The sequence below is a fragment of the Myotis nattereri genome, assembly GCF_964212035.1.
Source record: "Myotis nattereri genome assembly, chromosome: 3".
Classification (NCBI taxonomy): domain Eukaryota; kingdom Metazoa; phylum Chordata; class Mammalia; order Chiroptera; family Vespertilionidae; genus Myotis; species Myotis nattereri.
In genome coordinates, this window is record NC_138077.1 from 80,515,100 (window position 1) to 80,534,793 (window position 19,694).

The 19,694-nt window shown below is 37.3% G+C and overlaps 1 protein-coding gene across 1 annotated transcript in view; it reads right to left on the reverse strand.

The window, feature by feature from the left end:
* The window catches only part of ABI3BP (ABI family member 3 binding protein), a gene marked incomplete at its 5' end in the record, with an annotated part of 259,565 nt that overhangs the window by 54,499 nt on the left and 185,372 nt on the right, over window positions 1-19,694 (reverse strand). Inside the window, 7 exons of the mRNA XM_081086424.1 lie at window positions 15-80; window positions 4,214-4,291; window positions 6,345-6,425; window positions 7,228-7,275; window positions 7,870-7,929; window positions 14,256-14,330; window positions 18,143-18,217. Coding sequence (XP_080942550.1) covers window positions 15-80; window positions 4,214-4,291; window positions 6,345-6,425; window positions 7,228-7,275; window positions 7,870-7,929; window positions 14,256-14,330; window positions 18,143-18,217 — 483 coding nt within the window. The remainder of the gene's footprint in view (window positions 1-14; window positions 81-4,213; window positions 4,292-6,344; window positions 6,426-7,227; window positions 7,276-7,869; window positions 7,930-14,255; window positions 14,331-18,142; window positions 18,218-19,694) is intronic.

The window sequence follows — 19,694 nt, forward strand, 5'->3', positions numbered from 1 at the left end:
GGGAAACAGCTTACCAGGTCTGAGGGGTGGTTTTTCTGGTATTTTGGGCCTCCCGGGAGTAGTGTACAATCCATGTGGTGCTGAAACAGAGCAAATGCTTCATGTTTAATACCCTACACTCCAAAGCCCACTAAATCGAGATTTGGCACCCTAGGGACCAACAGTTTGCACATTGTGCATGGAAGTAGAAAGAACACCCTGCAACCGCCAGTTATGCATTACGGCACTGAAGCTAAAGGAAAATAAAATAAGTGAAAATACTCATGATTGGATATTAAAATGCACATTGTCAGAATGAGGTAGGTAATTTCTAATGTGTGTTACGGATGTCATCATTAGTCCACTTTTTCAAGGATATTTACTTTACCAGATGGTTGCTTAACATGGCAAACATAAAAGGCAGCCAAGCATTCGTCCATCCATCACCCATGTGTCCATCTATCCATCCATCCACATCACTCAATTAGGTAGTCACTGTGAAACGTTGTTTTGCCAAAAAAGACAAGTAATCTTAAACGCAAAACATAAAATATTTTGAGGTAGGTAAGAAGAAAAGAGTAAAAACATGTGATCTCTATCAAACTGTCTTGGCTCATGACCCCTGAAATGAATCAATGTTCACTTAGTGCCATCTATTACAGCGTTAGGATGAGAGAAGAGCTCAGGGGTCCTGCTCATCTATCGAGGGAGAGTAAGGAGCAACAACTCAGACAAGCTCTGGGACCAACACATCAATTCGTCACTTCCTGTTCCTGTAATCCAGGGCCTGGCACAGTGAGGATTCCAACTGAAGACTTGATGAAGAAATTAAAAACGGAGCGAGCACTGTAAACAGGCAAATTCACAAGAAGCTCAGCTTGGTTGCTTCCTAAGATTTTAAAATATGCATTCATCCAAGAATTTGTCCGTTCTTCCCTTCCCTCCTCTGCCCCCTTGACATAGCACACGGCCTCCTAACTCCAACTTTCTTGGTAATACTTTAGCTGAGACTGGAGAAAATAAATTCTTTTTTCAAACTTGTAAGTAAATTACATTGCTTTTGTTCAGATCTTGAGGGGGTATTTATGGAACCATAAATCAGCAATGCTTTCCCTAACAAGCTGAAAAACACGTGCAAAACAGATTATAATGTAGCTCACTTATAAGCTTCCAATGTGAAGACCGGTGAGCAGAGTTTTGCCATATTTCAGGCCAAAACCAGCAGACACACGCTGATATTCTCTGTGGATTCAGTGTGGGGCCTTCGAAGTGTAATAACTAGAGTGAACAGGGGCACCAATGCTATAAAATATGAATTCTTACACATCCTAAAATGCGTGATGATGACTAGCCCATGTTTTTCTTTAATTTTCTGTGAGAATGATAGGATTATCTGTCAATTTAACATATTTCAGGTTTTCATATTAATTTCTTCTGTGTTAGATTGCTTTCTCTTAAAGAGCTACAATGATCATGGTTCTTATTAGTCTCATTTTAGAAGAAATTTAAATTTAAAGACTTATAGTTAGACAGAAGAGACTTAGAGCAGAACACAAAAATAATCAGAACTATATTCATTATTTCAAAGTCACAGGATTTTTTATTGTTCCACAGTCTCTACTTAAATCTAGAAAGAACTTTAATTAAAAAAAAAGCCAAAATATAATCTTAAGTTTCGGTTGTGAGTTACTCACACATCTCACGGCCTTGAGAAATCTACTCTAGGGTTTCAGTTTTAAAGTTAAAAAAAAAAAAAAAGACAAAGGGGCTTTGTGACAATGTAACTATGTAAACATCATCTCCATGCAGTTTTTGGCAACCAGTAATAAAAATAACTTTAAAAGATGGATTCATATCTGAATAGTTCTATAAAAATCTGTGTAAAATGAACTTTAAAACTAAACAAACAGGGATTATTGGAGAAACACTGTGAATGATACAGGGAGAGGGGACGGAGTATATTCAACTTGCCCTGGAGGTAAGTATGAGAGGCTGCAAGCAATAACATAATGAAAATGCTTCCCAAATGCGCCTGCCAAGTGGATTTCTCCCATGGGCTGCAATGAGAAAGGCCGAGCAGGAGTGTCTGAGTATTCAGGGTTGTAGCGTGCTTCAGGGAACTGTCTCAGCAGATAATGGAGCCCAGGGGCCACAGAGGAGGTGCTGGAGTTTCCTTGGAGCACTTGGGCCCCATGTTTGAGGGATTGGAGGGCATGCGTAGAGTGCAAAGTTCAAGAGGAGCCATTTCACCCCCACAGAATCTATATCCGAGTATTGTGTGCTGTCTTGTGCTCCTAATGCTTGATGTTACAAATAAAACAGCACAGCACATCCAAAACAAAACAGTTGATTGGCCACCCCTTCGACAGAGCTCACGCAGACGTGTATGAGGACTGGGCCAAAAGGTGCTCCTAGAGACACACATCTTGCCTTGACTCAAAGATGTCCCTCTACTCCCAGGTAGGGCTATTGGGCTGGGCCAGGTTGTGGATGCTACTCTCATCCTTAGATGGGTTCTTTCCTAGGATGTCCCTTGTCACCTCATGGAAATGAATCTCTGGTGAGCCACTCTCAAGATCCTTGGCACAGTCTAGAAAAGTGTGACTCCCAGGCAATGCAGTTGAGACTTAAGCTAAGGATCCTCAGAATATAAGAAAATAATTAAAACATAGTATGTTATATCACTATGTTAAGACAATTCATATAATGATATCAAATCCTGGATATATATATCCAATCAACTGTGAAACTTCTATCTAAGAAAACCACGTTTTAGAAGGAATTTGATAAAAATTCTACACACATTCATACTAGTAATACAATAATGATATTCTCATTAAAGTAATAAAATGCAAAAATAAAGAACAGCCCTATGATCTTTCATCCTCCATTCTGAAACCTATAAAGCTCCAAAAAGCTGAAAGCTTTCTCATTGTAACAGGACGTGTGCTGAATAGTCTTTATTTTTCCTTCTTAGTGTAAGTACATATATATTTTTCCTGCAAAAAATTAATGTGCTTGATTATTAATTAAATTAATCCAGCTATCTTCCATTAAGCCAGACATTAAAGAAGTTTGCAAAAACATAAAAAAATAAACATTCAAAAATGAGGGTGGAGTATGGATGTAACATGATTAAACATCTATTACTAATGAGGATGTGGGAGGGCTGTCAGTATATTAGGCTTCTGTGTGGATTTATAAATAAAAAAGTGAATAAGTAGAAAGGTGATAAAGCAAATAATAAAATAATCATTTAAAACATAATAATAATTAAACCAAATAAGTAAAAATAATTTAGAAAAATTATGAGAACTGTCCTATGCCATAGTGTTCAGTCACACTTATTGAATAAGTACATGTTGCTCTATTTACTATAAAATATACACCATAAAATTAGACTTATTTTATTGTTATCATTTGCTCTTATTATTTCAAATTTTTTTTCATTAAATTCCCCCACCCCAAAATTATAATAAACAAAATAATAAAATAAATTTGTCTTCTAACTCCTTAAAATAATTGCTTTTGCTTTTTGGGCTTACTTCCATATGAAAGAGGCAGAGATGGGCAAAAGGGGTTATTTGGGGGGAAAAGAAAGAAAGAACACACAAAAATACTGGAAATCCACAATGATTCTAACCCAGATAGGACAAAAACATCCTTCTGAGCGCATGAAGATGAGATAGAAATTTGTGTAGCCGAGTTTAATTTCCAAAATATAGAAAAGAAGAAATTAAAAATGGACATTCCAGAGAAATGTTTCCTGGAAGTTTAAATATTAAATCATCTTTAAAAACTGACATATCTTCTTACTAGTTTCCTTCCTTGGGCCACATATCAATGTGTCCAGCAAGTTGGGCACAGAAAAAAAAAAGGAGAGAAAGAGGAGGGTGGTGGAGGGTGGAGGAGAGGAAAGGTAATAAAGATTCTTATTTATCAGATATAGAAAATGAGGTAAATGAAGGTCCATCAAGGAATAACAAAAGAGAGCTTTCATTGTTAGTTATCAGCCATCCATTCAAAAGTAAAGCTCTAACTAAAAAACGTGTCTTCCGACATCACTGATAGTCTTATGGACATTAATATTTGGCTGATGTCCTGCACCTATGAAATGAAAAAAAAAATCAAGTAATTCACTGTGATGAGAAATCACATTCTGTAAAGAAATTGTATTTCCTAATTTAAAATGAAGAAAAGAAGTTACTATACAGAGGTGGGAAAATAGTATTACCCCGAGTTGTCTTTGCCGATTCAGTTGTTCGTGGAATCTTAGTTGTGAAGAGCTCCTGGGTGGATTGGTCTGTGTCTGCTGGGAAAAGCACAGTAAGAGGGCTTGCTTTAAATAGTTAACATTATAAACAAGTGATAACGAAAGGGTAAATTGCATTTATCAGTATGCCCAGTAATCATGATAATTCAAAGTTAATAGTAGATTTTAGTAAATCCATTTATTATATTTTCTCTCTTCTTGCACTAATTATTTTAATGATTTTAAAAAGCTTTTAGCTCAGGATCATTATTTCATGATACTGGAGGTGATGATACTTGGATGTGTCTCCTAACTGCCTTCATGACTTTTTCCTATTCCATAAATTATTCCACAAGTTATTTAGGTGAGCTGGAAAAGAAATAGGTCAGATGAAAATATGTGTGTTTGTACCATATAAGAATAAATTTTCTTTTATTTTCCTCGTGTGAAAAGCAAAGTTTATGTTTACTGACAAATAGACACACTTCTCCTGACCCCTTCTCCACTCCCTCAAAAAGAAATGTGTGGCAGTAGTTCCACCTTCAATATTATCTTGGACTCATTATCACATCATGAATATTACATTGTTCACTTTGGCATATACTGGATCCAAGGAAAAACTTTGTGAAAATAATATACTGTCGTCTTCTTCTTTGTGTTTCTGTTCTGCTTTATAATCTGGATTTGGCTCATGAGAGATACTTGAGATAAATGAGAGGTGCTGAGTCTTGCTTCAATAAATCAAAATACATTAAAAAAAAAATAGGGAGTGGAAGTTGGATAATTAGCCTATCTGGCATGGGTTCTTGAAAGTACTTTTGATTAATTTTCATGGGTGATCTTGACCTTGTGGGCCTAGATTACAATAGACGAATATTTGGTAATCAGGGTATATTTGCTCATTCAGTTTTTAATTTTTTTCTCCAAAAGAATTTTATTTTAAAATGTGACCTGTAACTTCATCTCAGCAGCCATACATAAAGATTGAATTTATTTGAAAAGGAAAGGAAGAAAGAAAAATAAGGCCACTAATTTAAACACAGTCATGTGTGATGTAGCATGGACAGGCAAAGGAGCCAAAAATCACAAGCTGGGAACACTTGTTTTCTGGTTCATTTTCAGCCAAGAGTCAGGCAGACTGGGATTTCCCACTATGAACTCCCCGAAAGCATGGCCAGCTCATCCCAAACAACTGTCCTGACTCATCCATCAACTTCTCTCCATGTGACCTGCGTGCTCACCACATTAGACTGGCCGCTAGTCTGTCCTGTGCTCATTCCCATCTGTCTTTAACCTGAAAGGACCTTGCATTTTTAACTTCAACTGTTACTCGAACTTAAACACCAGTGCAAATGTCACCTCTTCTGTGCAGCCTTCCCTGATGCCTGCAGGTAGTTTGCTCATTTCTCTCTCACACTCATTTGTAAAGCATAACACTGGGGTGAATCCCAGGAGCTCTGGTGACTGAGTGTGTGGGTTCCAATTTGGCTCTGACGTTAGCTGTGTGACTTGGCCACAATTTTAAATCCCTCTATGCCTCAATTTTCTAATCTGTAAAATGGGGCAAGTAATAGAACCTACCTCCCAACGTTGTCATGTGGCTTAAATTTAAAAATACAGGTAGCATCCTCAGGGGCGCTCAGGAAGCACCACTATCCCTAAATCCTGTTTTCATATTAGAGGGCACGTTCCCCAGGGGAAGGATCCATCTTTAAAACAGTTTTATTTCAAAACTCCCATTGCTTAGCATTGTGCCATAAAACACTCAATAAATACTAGATACAATTTTTCTTTCAAATGCACTTTCAAATACAGAAGAAACAATAAAACATATAGCACTGATACACTTTGGGAACATTCTGCTTTTAAGAATGCTTGAAAATTTGTCAAGGTGATTTAAAACATTTTCATTTTATGTTAAAAATCACCATAAGGGTTAAGACAAATATACAATTAATGTAAAAGAATCAAGTGAAGTGGAGGTTTTATATAATGGTAGAAAGAAACCCTCCATAGCTTGGAAACAACATGAGCACAATGTAATATGGTTTCTTTAAGAGCAAGCCCTAGAAGGTAGGCCCTTACTGGACTGAAATATCAAAACAAAATTTACCCAGAGTGGTTTGTAGATCCTCTTGACTAGAACTTGGTGAAATCATAGGGATGAAAGGGCTGCTTCGGGTCTCTAAAGGAGCTGCAAAAGATAAGCACCAAGGTTTTCAATCCCTAGTTTCAAAAGCCAGCGCCAGATCAGAGTATCATATGAGATTCCTTTATTTGAAACAGAAAATGGAAACCTTTGAGTTATGGAGAAGAAAATAAAGTGTGCACAGAACCTTAGGAAAATGACTGAAATATTGGCATAATGGTTCTCAACTGTGTTTTCCCACTAAGATAATAAATGCCATTCAATGCTTGACACACTCCATGACCATATTGGCAAGATGGGGTGTGGGCCAGTCCTGGTCCTGAGTCTGTCAGCTGTAGTTCTCCCACCCAACACAGCACATAGGATGACAACACGAGTGAGGATATTATCACTGTGCTTGCTACAATCGTGGCAGGTCTGCTCAAGTTTATTTTTAAAAATAAACCATTGGAAAATCTTAGTATTTTGACCAATATTAATGATAATTACTTGCCAGTAATGCTCACAAATTGCTAGTATATCGTAACACTACAGCTGAGAATCACTAAACCAGCAGAAAATGTTAACTGGATGGGCATGAGTGAGGTGGAGTCATTTGGAACATGGAGATAAATGAGGTAGGAGATAAATGAGGTAGGTGAGGATGGGCTTGGTGGTGAGCTGTCTTAAGCTGGTCTTCAGAGCAAAACTTTTACTTTTCTATTTTGGAAAGAGTGATAATGAGAATGAAATGATGAAACGGGTGTGAGAAGAGATGATGTTTCAATATGATCATTTGAGAAAGACCTGTAATCCTGATGATGGCAAGGAAAACAATTAGACTTGGTCAATATGGGAAAGCCATTACCTATTGTTGTCTCTGGCGGATCAATTCTAAAGGTAACGGGCTGCAGAACTGGGCCAAAAGGAAACCAAAGAAACATATTCATGAGAATTACTACCTGGTGAAGTAAAAAGAGTTTCTGTGTTTCTACATGCATCCATTTGAACATTTAACAATTCTCTAAGAACCATGATAAATATGAGAAAATTATACCTATTCGATGCCACTCAGGAAACTTAGTTTAGTTAAAACATTAAATTTTGTATTCACTGCCACTTTAAGAACATTTTTGAGTCAAGTCCTACATGTTTTACTTCAAAGTACACGCACAGTTGGAATGTAGTTATATTTACATTTTGAAATAAGGTGTAAATGGTTGGCTCAGTTAATAAGTAGGCCTTATAATATTGACATGATTTCCTATTCAATGAAAACACTTCTAGGAAAAATAAACTAATTGCACATTGTTCCCTAGTGTTAACCAGGGGGGGAAAAATCAAACAGATTGTATGATTACCCCTTCCCAAAAAGAAATAAAGTACACCTTTTATATTGATACTTTTTTTTCAAACGTCTTCCACATCTACAATCATTAAAAAATATTTACCTCAAGAATATTTTTGAAAAATATACTTCCTAATTGGGAAAATAAAAAGGTTCATTTACCAGGTTCGCTCTGAGAGTCTTCGTGGCCTGGTTTCTGGGGACGGAGCACATCTCCTGGAACTGAAAGGAAAGGTTAGGAACACTGTGTACTCGAAATGTCACCCCGGACTGAAACAACCCACAGATACACAGTCCTGGAAAGCGAGAATGAGGCGAGCGTACTTGCACAGCGACTAAGGAACAAGGCGAGGAGACGCCGTTCTTTTCAAAGTGGAAAAACGTTACTGTCTCAGGAAGGTTCTAGTGGGAGTAGAAAAGAGTTGGCCACAGTTCATTTTGAAGCTTCCCTTGAAAGGGAAATAAAAGAGGAAATAACTAATGTAATTAAACACAAGAAGGTAGGTGTCCTTCAAGTTGACTTCAAAATAGAAAGTCAGTTTTCCCCTGAAGTAAGTGGTTAGGGGCCATTTGATATTCATACTAAAATTCCATTGATAGCAATAGAAAATACATGATCTTAGATAAAGTGCATAAATGGCCTAAAAATTGATGAAAATAGCAAGAAAGATAAAAGTCTTGAATATCTAAGAGAAAAACAAAGTTTTATTTTAAAAGACGCTAACAGTTATTACGTGAAGAAAACAGTAAAAGGAAATCAGTCTCTCATTAGAAATACCACATGAAAAAAAAGAAAAAGAAATACCACATGAAAAGTTGATGGAGTGCTTGTTTCATAGTAAATACTAGATAATTGTTGCCTTTTTTGGCATTCTTAGTGATGTGGCTTTTAGTATATTAGGTATCAGGGCCTCCTGACATATCTATAATAATAAAAGCATAGTATGCTAATTAGACCAGACGTCCTTCCAGATGACCTTCTGGAGGAAGCCAGGGCTGCGAGGGAAGCCCCAGTCCCAGGTGTCAGAGGGAAGCTGGTGCTGGCAGTCGGGGGAAGGAAGACTTACTCTTGTATGAATTGTGTGCATCAGACCTCTAGTGAGAATATGAAAATGAAGAACAAAAATGTCAGCGTTACAATAAACCTATTCATATTCAGTACCTGATATCAAGTATATTTTTGATACCTTTGTCCTATTCTATTTTAACAAAATAGAACAGTAGGCTGAGAATTTGATACCTTGTTTCTCAGTGGGGCAAGTTTCAGGGGGATTTGCCTATTGCTAGAATCAGATTTCTATGGCAAAGTCTTCTTCCAAGAGCAAGATAATGTGCTTCTTTGACTCAGCTTCCCCACAAGGAGGTCCTTCTCAGCCCCGCTCTCTCACTGAAAGGTCTTCCTGCCACTCCGAAGATTTCATAAATACCAGAGTCCCTTTGTAGGCAGTGTAATTTTCTTGCATCTTATATGATGCTGGGGAAAAATAATTAGAGTTCAGGCTAGAACTCTGCCTCAGAGAAAAATGAAAAAAACCTTTGTATCAGGTGGCCAAGCACCACTTTACCATTAGTATAAAATAGGTTTTATAAAATGGACATTCACTTTTTATTGCTTTGGGGGATCATATTTAAGGCACATATCACATCTGTTCTTAGTGTAGGCTGCTAACTACCACTGAAATTACAGTTGTGGAATTTGGTACATTGGAAAGAAACTTGACTCAATTAGAACTTCTATAAACTAAAAGGTAATATCCAGGGGAATTAAAAAAATCTGGATTTTTTTTTTTGAAGGAAAAAGACAAATTCAAAAAGATCAGTGGTTGTCAAAGTTAGAGAAAACCCATCATTACAGTGACTGTTTCACCTGTGCTATGTAGTATTTTGGGGAATTCAAATGGTAAAATATGAGGAATTTCCTGTTATAAATCAAACTAAATGTTTATCTGGAGGGTGAAGGAGAAGGTACTTGGATTTGGGTCTGTGAAGGTCATGACTAATACAAAGTGCCAGTAGTTTATACATAACCTAATTGGTTACAGTGTTAGACTATACAGAGGGAGCTGGGATTAAGGAAGGGAGACCCAGAAGAAATGTGCAACCAATGAATCCACCGTATTGTAAACGCATTCCTCGCTACTGCTTCAGCTGCCTGGGGAATTCGGGCGGGGGTAAGGTGGATTCCTGCCGCTGTGATTGGCACTTGGTGACCATGAAGTGATGATTTAATAAACTGCCACAGCAGGCTCTCTAAAGCAGCTAAAATCCGTGCAGAGAAAAAAATATAGAAATATTCATGGGAAAGCGTTATGAATCACTCTCTTGCTTGGTCAGTTGCAGCTTCAAGAAATGCAAGTTGTTGTTTTTTTTCCTTTCTCCCCATGTGCATGCCTTTGTACTTTGTGTATTACATTAAAAAAGAGCATGATTCCTAAAACCTAAACCTTCCATGCTGGGGGAAACAATGTAAATAATGACAATTTTTTTTAAGAGGGCACTTTTGATTTCCTTATAAGAATATTTCCTTATAAGTATTTTGGACTCAATTATATTAACCAACTTACCATGTATATTAATGAACCAATCAATGAAATGAACTATCTTTTTGAATAAAGGGCACCACTCCAGAGAAAAGTTCAACTAACACACGGCAATTATGAGGAGCATGTTTAATATGGACAAATGAAAACGAATGTGCATGGATGTTGTGCCAGGTGAGAGAATCAATATGTTATTCCCTGACGAAGATGGCGAAATATGAAATCTGCAATAAGGTTTACCCTGCAGCAGGCTGCAAAGAGACTGACCCCATAGCAAAGGAATACATGTAGGCCACACACTCGTCCACCTCCAGCTCTCTATCCCTTTATTCTGACCTTGCTCCCTGAGGTCCAGTCTGAGAGGAAGCAGGTTCCCTGCCATTTTGGAGGCCACTTTGCAAGCTCAACCTGGGGTCTTGGGCCACGCTCCCTCCCATGTCTATGGGACCTTTTACTTTCCATTATTTCTACTATTTTATATTTTCTCCATTAGTCCATATTTCCATTTGTCCATCAATTTCTTCCCCTCTACCTGTAAAACAGATCAAATGCCTCAGTATCTTTAAAAAAGTCATCCCCTGACATGGCTCCTTTGTCACAGCATCCCTCCCTTGCTCTCATCCTTTAATCCAGTGGTTCTCAACTTTCCTAATGCCGCGACCCTTTAATACAGTTCCTCATGCTGTGGTGACCCCCAATTTCATTGTTATAAATTGAACATAATTAAAGCCCAGTGATCACAAAAACAATATGTAATTATATACATGTTTTCTGATGGTCTTAGGTGACCCCGGTGAAAGGGTCGTTTGACCCCCAAAGGGGTCGCGACCCACAGGTTGAGAACGGCTGCTTTAATCAAAACCTTCTATCTGACTCTGCATCCTGGTCTCTCAATTACATCTCCTCCATCCACTGCGGTCTGGCTTCCACTGCACTGACCTTCAACCACGGACCCGTGCACGATTCCTCACCCACGGTTTTGAACTCCAAAATGCTCTGACACCGAACAATTAAAAACAAACAAACAACCAAACTCATTTCACAGCAAAACCTAGCTAGAACTGGCCTCTTTGCAGTTTTTATGTGCCTTGTGTAGTATGACTCTCCATACTTCTCACGGCAGACACATTAATATGCTTGCAACCTGAAAATTGCTGAATCCCAAAGCATCAGCCCATGGTTTTCAGACACAGGTTTGAGCACCTGAGCTATCAAGTCCAGCAGCTCTTCTGACCCCTCACAGGCGTTGCTGACCACCCTTCCCTGCCTCACCTCCTGATCCATCTTCCCTGGGACTCTCCTGTCTGCTGGCTCCTCCTCCTCTGCCCACTCCTCCTAGAAAGAACTGTGTTGCCCAAGGCTTTGACCTCTGACCTCTTATTTCCTCAGTCTGTCCTTTCTCCTGGATGATGTCATCCACTCACAAGATTTAAGAACCTTCTATACAGGTGACTCCCAAATCTACATCCCACGTCTTGACTTCTGTTTAGATATCCTGAAATACATGTCAACCAGCAGTTAGATATTCCCACTGGAACGTCCTACTGGCCCTGCAAACCCAGCACATCCGAACACAAGCTTTACTCCTTCCTGCAGGGCCATCCTTCTCTCCCTAACACCATTCAGTCATTGGCTAGGGTTCTAGGCCCTAGCAATTCCATCTCAAAGGCATTTCAGCATCACTCCCTTACCTCCTAAGTGCAAATGTGCTGCAGTGTGACTGCAAGTTAGAATTTGCCAAACAGAGTGGTTTACGTAGAACAGCTGCAAGGATTGCATAGCTTGCAGAAATTTAGATTTTCTTCCTGGTTTGCTCCCAGCAAATCCTAGACTGACTTATCGGATCCAGGTCTAAAAATTCAACTTTGCTCCCGCTGATAGCTCTCAGTATAAATGTTGAGGTAAACATTGCGATAAAACATAACTGTCCTGATTTCAGCACATTTTGCATTTTTTTAGACTTTTACAGAGCATCTATTCCTCTAGGATATCAATAAATATTAAGTACATATGTAATTTACCTCTGTTTTGGGGAAATAACCTACAGGAGCCTGTAAACAAGGTCTTGGGTTCATCAGGAGGCAAACCTGAGCCTACACACAACGCAGAAACTGTTTGAACACAACAGGATCTAGGTTGTTTGAACACTTGTTTGAAACATAGTAACAGTTGCCGCATGATTATTCCTATAGGCCTCACGTCCCTGGAGCACCAGGGAACTCCCTGATGGATACAGATCAGTGGGACCAGCACCGGGTCTGGAGACAGAATTCTGACTGGATGACTGGATTTAGAGAATTAACAGAGAAGCCCCAGGGAAGCTCCACAGGAACTGTTCGTGCTGTTGTTTCCCTGCTCACTTACAGGCTAGAACTTCTGTGAAAATGAAGGTGTTTCGTACCATTAAGGCACATTAATTGAAAAAAATTATACATTTTAAAAGAATAAAAAAAGTTCATTTGATATAGTGGTTTAATGGGATTAAGTAACATTAGGACCAATAGTATTGCTTTCTCTCTTGAAAAAGAAAAGTGAGTAACATCACTCAGATCTACTGCTGTTATCTGTAATAACTCAATTTCTGTTACATTTTTTTCCACAATTGAAAATAAGAAGCCAATCTTTTGCAAGTGGGAAGATCACCGTTGGTGTGTGTGTGTGTGTGGGGGGGGGGGGGGGTGTGTAATTGGCATTTACAATGTTGGCTGCTGGTTTAGTGATACAAATTTAAATTCCAGGCTTCAGGGCCAAGGAGCCCCTCCCTAGCCTCCCACCACCTGCAACAACCAGATAATTCCCAAGCAACAACACCCACCTCCCACTCACAATCTGAAAACACTACAGCCACTGAATTCAGACTTGCTTCCAAAATGCCATCATTTCAAGACACAGATTAGAAATACTTTTGGTCCTGGGAATGGTCGATATGCTTCTAGGAGCACTAGGAATTTATAATAATTGGATCTTTAAAAAGAAAGAGAAAAAAAACTGATAGTATTTCCCAGGTACTCTAGTTAAAAATGGGTTAGTTTTGCTTATTACACAGCTGTTCAGCTAACAGTTCTTCAGGCCACATGAGGACCTGGTGGCAAGACCCAGAAAAGGTCTGATCCTTGCAGTCCCCACCCTGGATACTCCCGCAAATATGAGATTATTCCTCGTAAATGGACAAAAGGCCTTCTCAAGTGATAGGCAAGATATAAATTTATAGCTAAAAAAAACCCTTTATTTTGTGTGTGTGTGTAACAGTTTTTTTTCTGAACCCAAGCTATTGCTCCATGAACTGGTAAAAGAAATTGACAGAAAAAACAAACAAGCAAATAAACAGAAAAAACACTCAGTGATGGATAGTGTTAAATTTCTAAACCCAAGAAAATGGTTAAACATCATTTCTTTTGTTTGTAAAAACATAATTTTATCATTTTTGGGGGAAAATTTTTGAATTCTTTATCTTATTTTGGTGGAACATTGGAATACAGCAGAGTTAGTATTGGCAGGTCATTTTTTTTTTTTTTTTTTTTTTTTGGTAAGGCAGAAGATAAGGGAAGTTAGTTCTAAAAGAAACATTTTATTCTTGGCATAAGTCTCTGCTTTTTGATTGTATAAATCAGGGGTCCTCAAACTACGGCCCGCGGGCCACATGCAAATACAAATATTGTATTTGTTCCCATTTTGATTTTTTACTTCAAAATAAGATATGTACAGTGTGCATAGGAATTTGTTCATAGTTGTTTTTTTTAAACTATAGTCCGGCCCTCCAACGGTCTGAGGGACAGTGAACTGGCCCCCTGTTTAAAAAGTTTGAGGACCCCTGGTATAAATAGCTTACTATATGAGCACTTAGAGAAGTCTTATGAAACCTTTGAAATGATCATGCCATGTATGATACAACATGATATCTGAACATAAGTGAAATATTGACCTCATATCCAATGAGCTCTTCTGTCTCATTGCAGCAGAGTGTGACAATAGAATGCATTTGGCTCAAATATGAAATAAAACATTTACCAGGTGGAGTATATGACACTTCTGGCCTTGGTGACATTTTTGGTTTTGAAGTAACACGCTGGAACACCTTAGGAGCTGAAAGAGAGAACTCGGATCATGAGTTCTGTCAGCATCTCCTGGTCATGCTTAACACATACGATTTGACAAAGTGTAAGCCTGACAATAAAAAAATTGGAAAATGGTAGGTAGAATAATAAACCTCAAGCTCTGAAAATAGATCAGTTAGATTTCCAGATGCTTGTAGAAAATGAAATCTAAGAAATGCAAAATTTGACTAAGCATAAGGGTAGGATGGAGAACATTTAAAAATCTTCATTTCAGAAGAGATTACCAAATTAATGAAAGAATATTCTTCTTTTCTAGATGTTTGCTTGACTTCTCACCCCTCCCCCACAACACACACATAGCCTATGTCTTCTTTGAAGATGAATTCAATGAGTCAGAGTAGAAGCCCATGAAGCATGAATAAGAAAAAGAGAAGCTTAAAGTCAAATCAGGCCACAGCAGAAAGGGAAGTGAGCATGGAAGGGATGGAGTGGGTGGGCTGGCACTCCACTCTTCCTGCAATTCTTCAGTTCCAAATAAACCTTTAAATGAACATGTTTGCAAACTAAAATTGTCTTCCCACAACTGTTCCTTTGTAACAGGTGCTAATGTAATAGATACCAGGAAAAAAACTAATTTATTTATAGTGCATTTTACAATTTCAAAAATGCTTTCATAAAGATTATGCCCTTTGGTTCTTATCAGAATGCTGGGAGGAAGGAGCTATCAGCTTCACTTTGAAGATTTGGGTTGGTGACTATCTGCCTGAGGTCACATAGTTATTAGGTACCAGAGAAAAGGCTTCAGCTAAAGCTGAGGTCCAGACACTATCACTAGGTCCAAACACTTGGATTCTCTATACCCAAGTTCTGCATGTCACATTTTAACTTGTTTCTCATTTTTATGAGGAAATGACAAATCTGTGCTAACTCAAAGGATGATTGTGAGAATTAAATGTGGGAATGATGTGAAGACTCTACTACTATAAATTTTTTTTTCCATTTCTAGAAAAATCTTTACAAAGTTGACATTGAAGGATCTGAGAACATTCTAATTTTCACTTTGCTTCTACAAAAACTAGGAACACCTATAGTTTGGATGATTATAAGATTTCTAGGTATACAATTAATAATGGGGATTATTAAGCATTACCTATGAATATAGAAATTCAAAAATCAAATCTTTATTTAATGACAAAATATTCTTCATAATTTGTTCCAAATTTTTTATCTCACTTTGCCTTCAATGGCAAATATAGATTTAAATTTTGCCATCTAATTTATAAACATAATTCACGTATAAATAAGAAGAAAGCTGGCATGTCCATTTAAAGAATTTCATCCTAAAAAAGTGGTGGATGAACACATGTGTATACACTATTGTCAGATGATACCCTTACAGCCCAACAATAGTAATTTCATATGTTATTATACATGTGAGCAGGACATTCTCCCATCCCAAAAGCCTTTTGAAGTCCATAAAAAGCTAGCCAAGGTTAGAGAGGAAGTACTAGAATTTGAATATCTGTCTTTGAAATATTTAGTAACACATACAAATACATACATAAGCATTCTTGAAAGACTATAAAACCCAAGATATTACTGGGATTTATTAGCTAAGATCATGTTCTCTTGGGTAAGAGAGATCCTAATTTCATCCACTTTTAAGAGGAATAATTAGAATGTATTTTGTTTTTCCCGATCAATTTTACAAATTGTTCCCTTGCATTAAGTATCACCAACAAAGCCAGACGTATTTGATTGCAGCTATTTTCTATGGGAGACGCTAATGGATTGGGAATTAGTTGCCTGAGTTGGGACAGAATCAGGAGGCTCTGTTGCTTGTTTGGCAGCCACTCAAGGGTTTCAGATGTAGAAAGTGTAGTGCATTGAGCTTATGACTCTATTGTTCTGAAGCTGCATATCTTGTGGAGGGAGCTTGGCTAATGGTCTAAATCAAACAAATTTGAAACTTTGAATATAGTATAATAATGGAAATTTAGAGTAAACTGCTAATTTATTATTCCATATTTCTATATGTAGAGAGTACAGCTCAAAAAGAAAATTATGAATGTCTTTCTTGTTATTTCATATCTCTTTTATTTTTTTTTTAATTTTACTAACCAGGAATTTATATTACCAATGTCTTAACTCCAAGCACTTATTTTTCATCTCTACTCTTATTTTTCAACATTCATTAAACTTGCATGCTTTTTTATTTATTTCCATTTCTCCTTTTTCTGTTACTTTTGTTCTATGCTTTATATTCAAATAAAAAATTGAGAGAATTCTCATGTGATTTGAATTGATTTATTTTTAAAATTAGATTTTGGTTTCCTATGCATAAATTTAATCTACTTGCTTTGCTTTTTATTCCTATTCTAGTCATTAATCATTAATTCTTTCCCCCAGTATTTCTTATATATTAATGTTACACATGTATTTATTGTTATTATTTTAAATTTCTCGTTCTATTAAGAGATTGTTGTCTTGTTACCCTCATACACTTATGTATCATACCCATATTATCTTCATATCAAAATTTTAGTAATTAAGTAATACACATTTTAAAGTACATTAAAGCAGATTTAAATGAGCTAGATGTGAACATAGAATCTACTTTTAAGGAATTTCCTTTTAAAGAAAAAAATAGCAGGTAAAATTTCTCTCAGAATCAGACCTTAAAGACCGTGCCAAAATATATAGTTTTTTCTTTCAATAGGGAAACTGAGCTATGATTAAAGGATTTGTGGAGGGAATTCAGAACTGCTACCTGCTAACGTTTCCTTTCCCATTTTTGAAAGCAGACCATGTATAAATGATAAATTTAAATTTAGGTGACTGGCCTAGACTGTAACTTCCTCATGGAAGGATTCAATTTTGTTTCACATTCCTAGTGTTTAGTGCATTGCCTGGCACATGGTCAGAATGCAATAAATATTTGTTGAATGACTGATTAAATGAATTAAACAGTCACTTCATCATGAAGGGGTGACGTATTTGAAATTAGAAGAGAAGAGACACGGGAGATCAGTTAAAGGATGACAATAGACTAGGCATGACTGGGTAGATGCGTGGAGTAGGCACCAATGCTAGAATGCCCCATACTTAGTAACAGATGAGCTACAGAGGCTGGGTGAGAAAAAGAGGTAAGAATCAGATATAAAGTGGTGAGAACCTGTCACAGGTGTAACAGAAAGGTGGAAAAACAATAAGCTTTCTTTGAGGCATGTCAAGTTTATGGTATTCCAACATGGAGATTGGCTGAGGTAGCTGGAGAAGAGTTGGTTAAGAGTTGGGTTAGAGTTAAACATTCAAATGAGAGCTTCTTGAACAGAATAAAAAATAGTTTATAATGAATCTTATTTGGGTCCTTATCAAAATTTTACAGCAAAACAACCAAAGCAATATAATATAATTGTTATGTTATAGGAGAGGACATATATGTTTATTCTTCATGACATTAATGTTAAATAAAATCTACTGAAAACTTAAAAAAAACACCAAAAAACAAACTAGGTGATTGGCAAGAGGAGGCCCATTCAAGGACCATGGAAGCATTAGGGATTCTCAAGCTGGAAAAGGCAGAGAGAGTAGACAGGTTACTCTTAAGAAATTCCATTCCTCTCCATCCCCCACTCAAAATAATACAATACTAGGGAACTTTCTGGAATAACTTATTCCAATAATACACTTTTCAGTATAAAAGCAAATGTAAATATTTATCAGGTTTCAATGGAAGACCTGTTTTACCAGAGTTAAAAAACCCAACTCACAATAATTCAGCAGAACAACTTCACTAACATCAAACTTTTCAGGCTAGAATGTAAAATGTGTATTTACCTGGCTGTGTCTGAGGGACTCTTGGACGTGGAGATGTTTTTGCTTTGGGAGGAGTGCGCGCTGTCTGCTTGGGAGCTAAAAGAAAGGACATAAGGCTTGGAGCTCTTGAGCTCTTGCAAGAATCACAGTTATTTAACAGCCTCTAGGCTCTCAGAGATGTTTGTCGAGTGACTGATGAGCTACATACACAACAATTCATGCAGTTAAATCTTCCATACAGCTGCGAAGTATAGGAAGATAATTTCTTGTTACAACAGAAAACAAGAGGGAACATTAAACGACATCCAAGATATTCAGCTGGCAAATGAAGCTGTTAGAATTCTAGAAACATCTACTTTAAGTACTTTTTAAACAGGTTAAAATAAATTTCATAATAACAAGTATTCATCCTTACACGTTTACATCATTTTATCAGATTATCCCAGTATAATACATATTTTGAGTGCAAATAGATACAATTTCTTTTTTTTTTAAAGTTAACATGTCACATTCCAAATATACCTAGAAAAAAATAATGTATTTTAGTGGCAAGTGCTGATGGAAAAATTAATCTTATTAAAGAAAATAATTTTTATTGGTCATACTGAGGAAGAGAAATTGAACAGAAATTAAAACAAAGATTACTGAAGAAAGTCATTCCTTCGCTGGGCAATTCCCAAAGGAGTTCTAGGACACTCGGTATAAAAACCAATTATTTCTTCACCAAGAAGATGAACAGTCTATGCTGCTGGGGAAAAGGAATTATCAAATGCAAGGTTGCAGTTAGTGGAAACATCTCATTTAGTTGGACTAAAGTGTATCTGGTGTAAGAGGGTAAGACTAACAAAATGTTTTCCAAGGTCAGGGAGTTCCAGGTACCTTACAAAAAGATTGCTGAAAATAAGAACTATTAGATACTAGAAGTTTCTAGAGTCTGCAGAGACTTCCTCAGGAAACTAAGTCAAATATGCAAGGCATGCAATGGTTTTAGTGGACTCTTCTTGCCTGTAGAGAGATAAACACCAGGATATGTTGGAGGTTACACTGGTTTAGGAGCCTGCAACCTGGAGTGTTAGAGCTCCCTTTGCTAATCACTGGGTGACAGCGCAGGATCTCCATCAAAAGGTACAGAATATTTATTTATTTATTTGTTTGTTTGTTTATTTATCTGAAGCAGGGGTTCTCAACCTTCTGGGCCTTGAAATACAGTTCCTCATGTTGTGACCCAACCATAAAATTATTTTCGTTGCTACTTCATAACTGTAATGTTGCTACTGTTATGAATCATAATGTAAATATCTGATATGCAGGATGGTCTTAGGTGACCCCTGTGAAAGGGTCATTCGACCGCCAAAGGGGTCGCGACCCACAGGTTGAGAACCGCTGACTAAAGTTTTACATGTCTCCTTTTTCCCCAACTGATCCCCACTCCCCCACCAAGCCATTCCCACCCTAGGCAAGCCCCCACCACCCCAGTGTCTGTGTTCAATGGTTATGCCAATATGCATGCAAAGGCACAGAATTTTTATTTTTTTTTTTTTATTTTTTTTTTAATTTTTTTATTGCTTAAGGT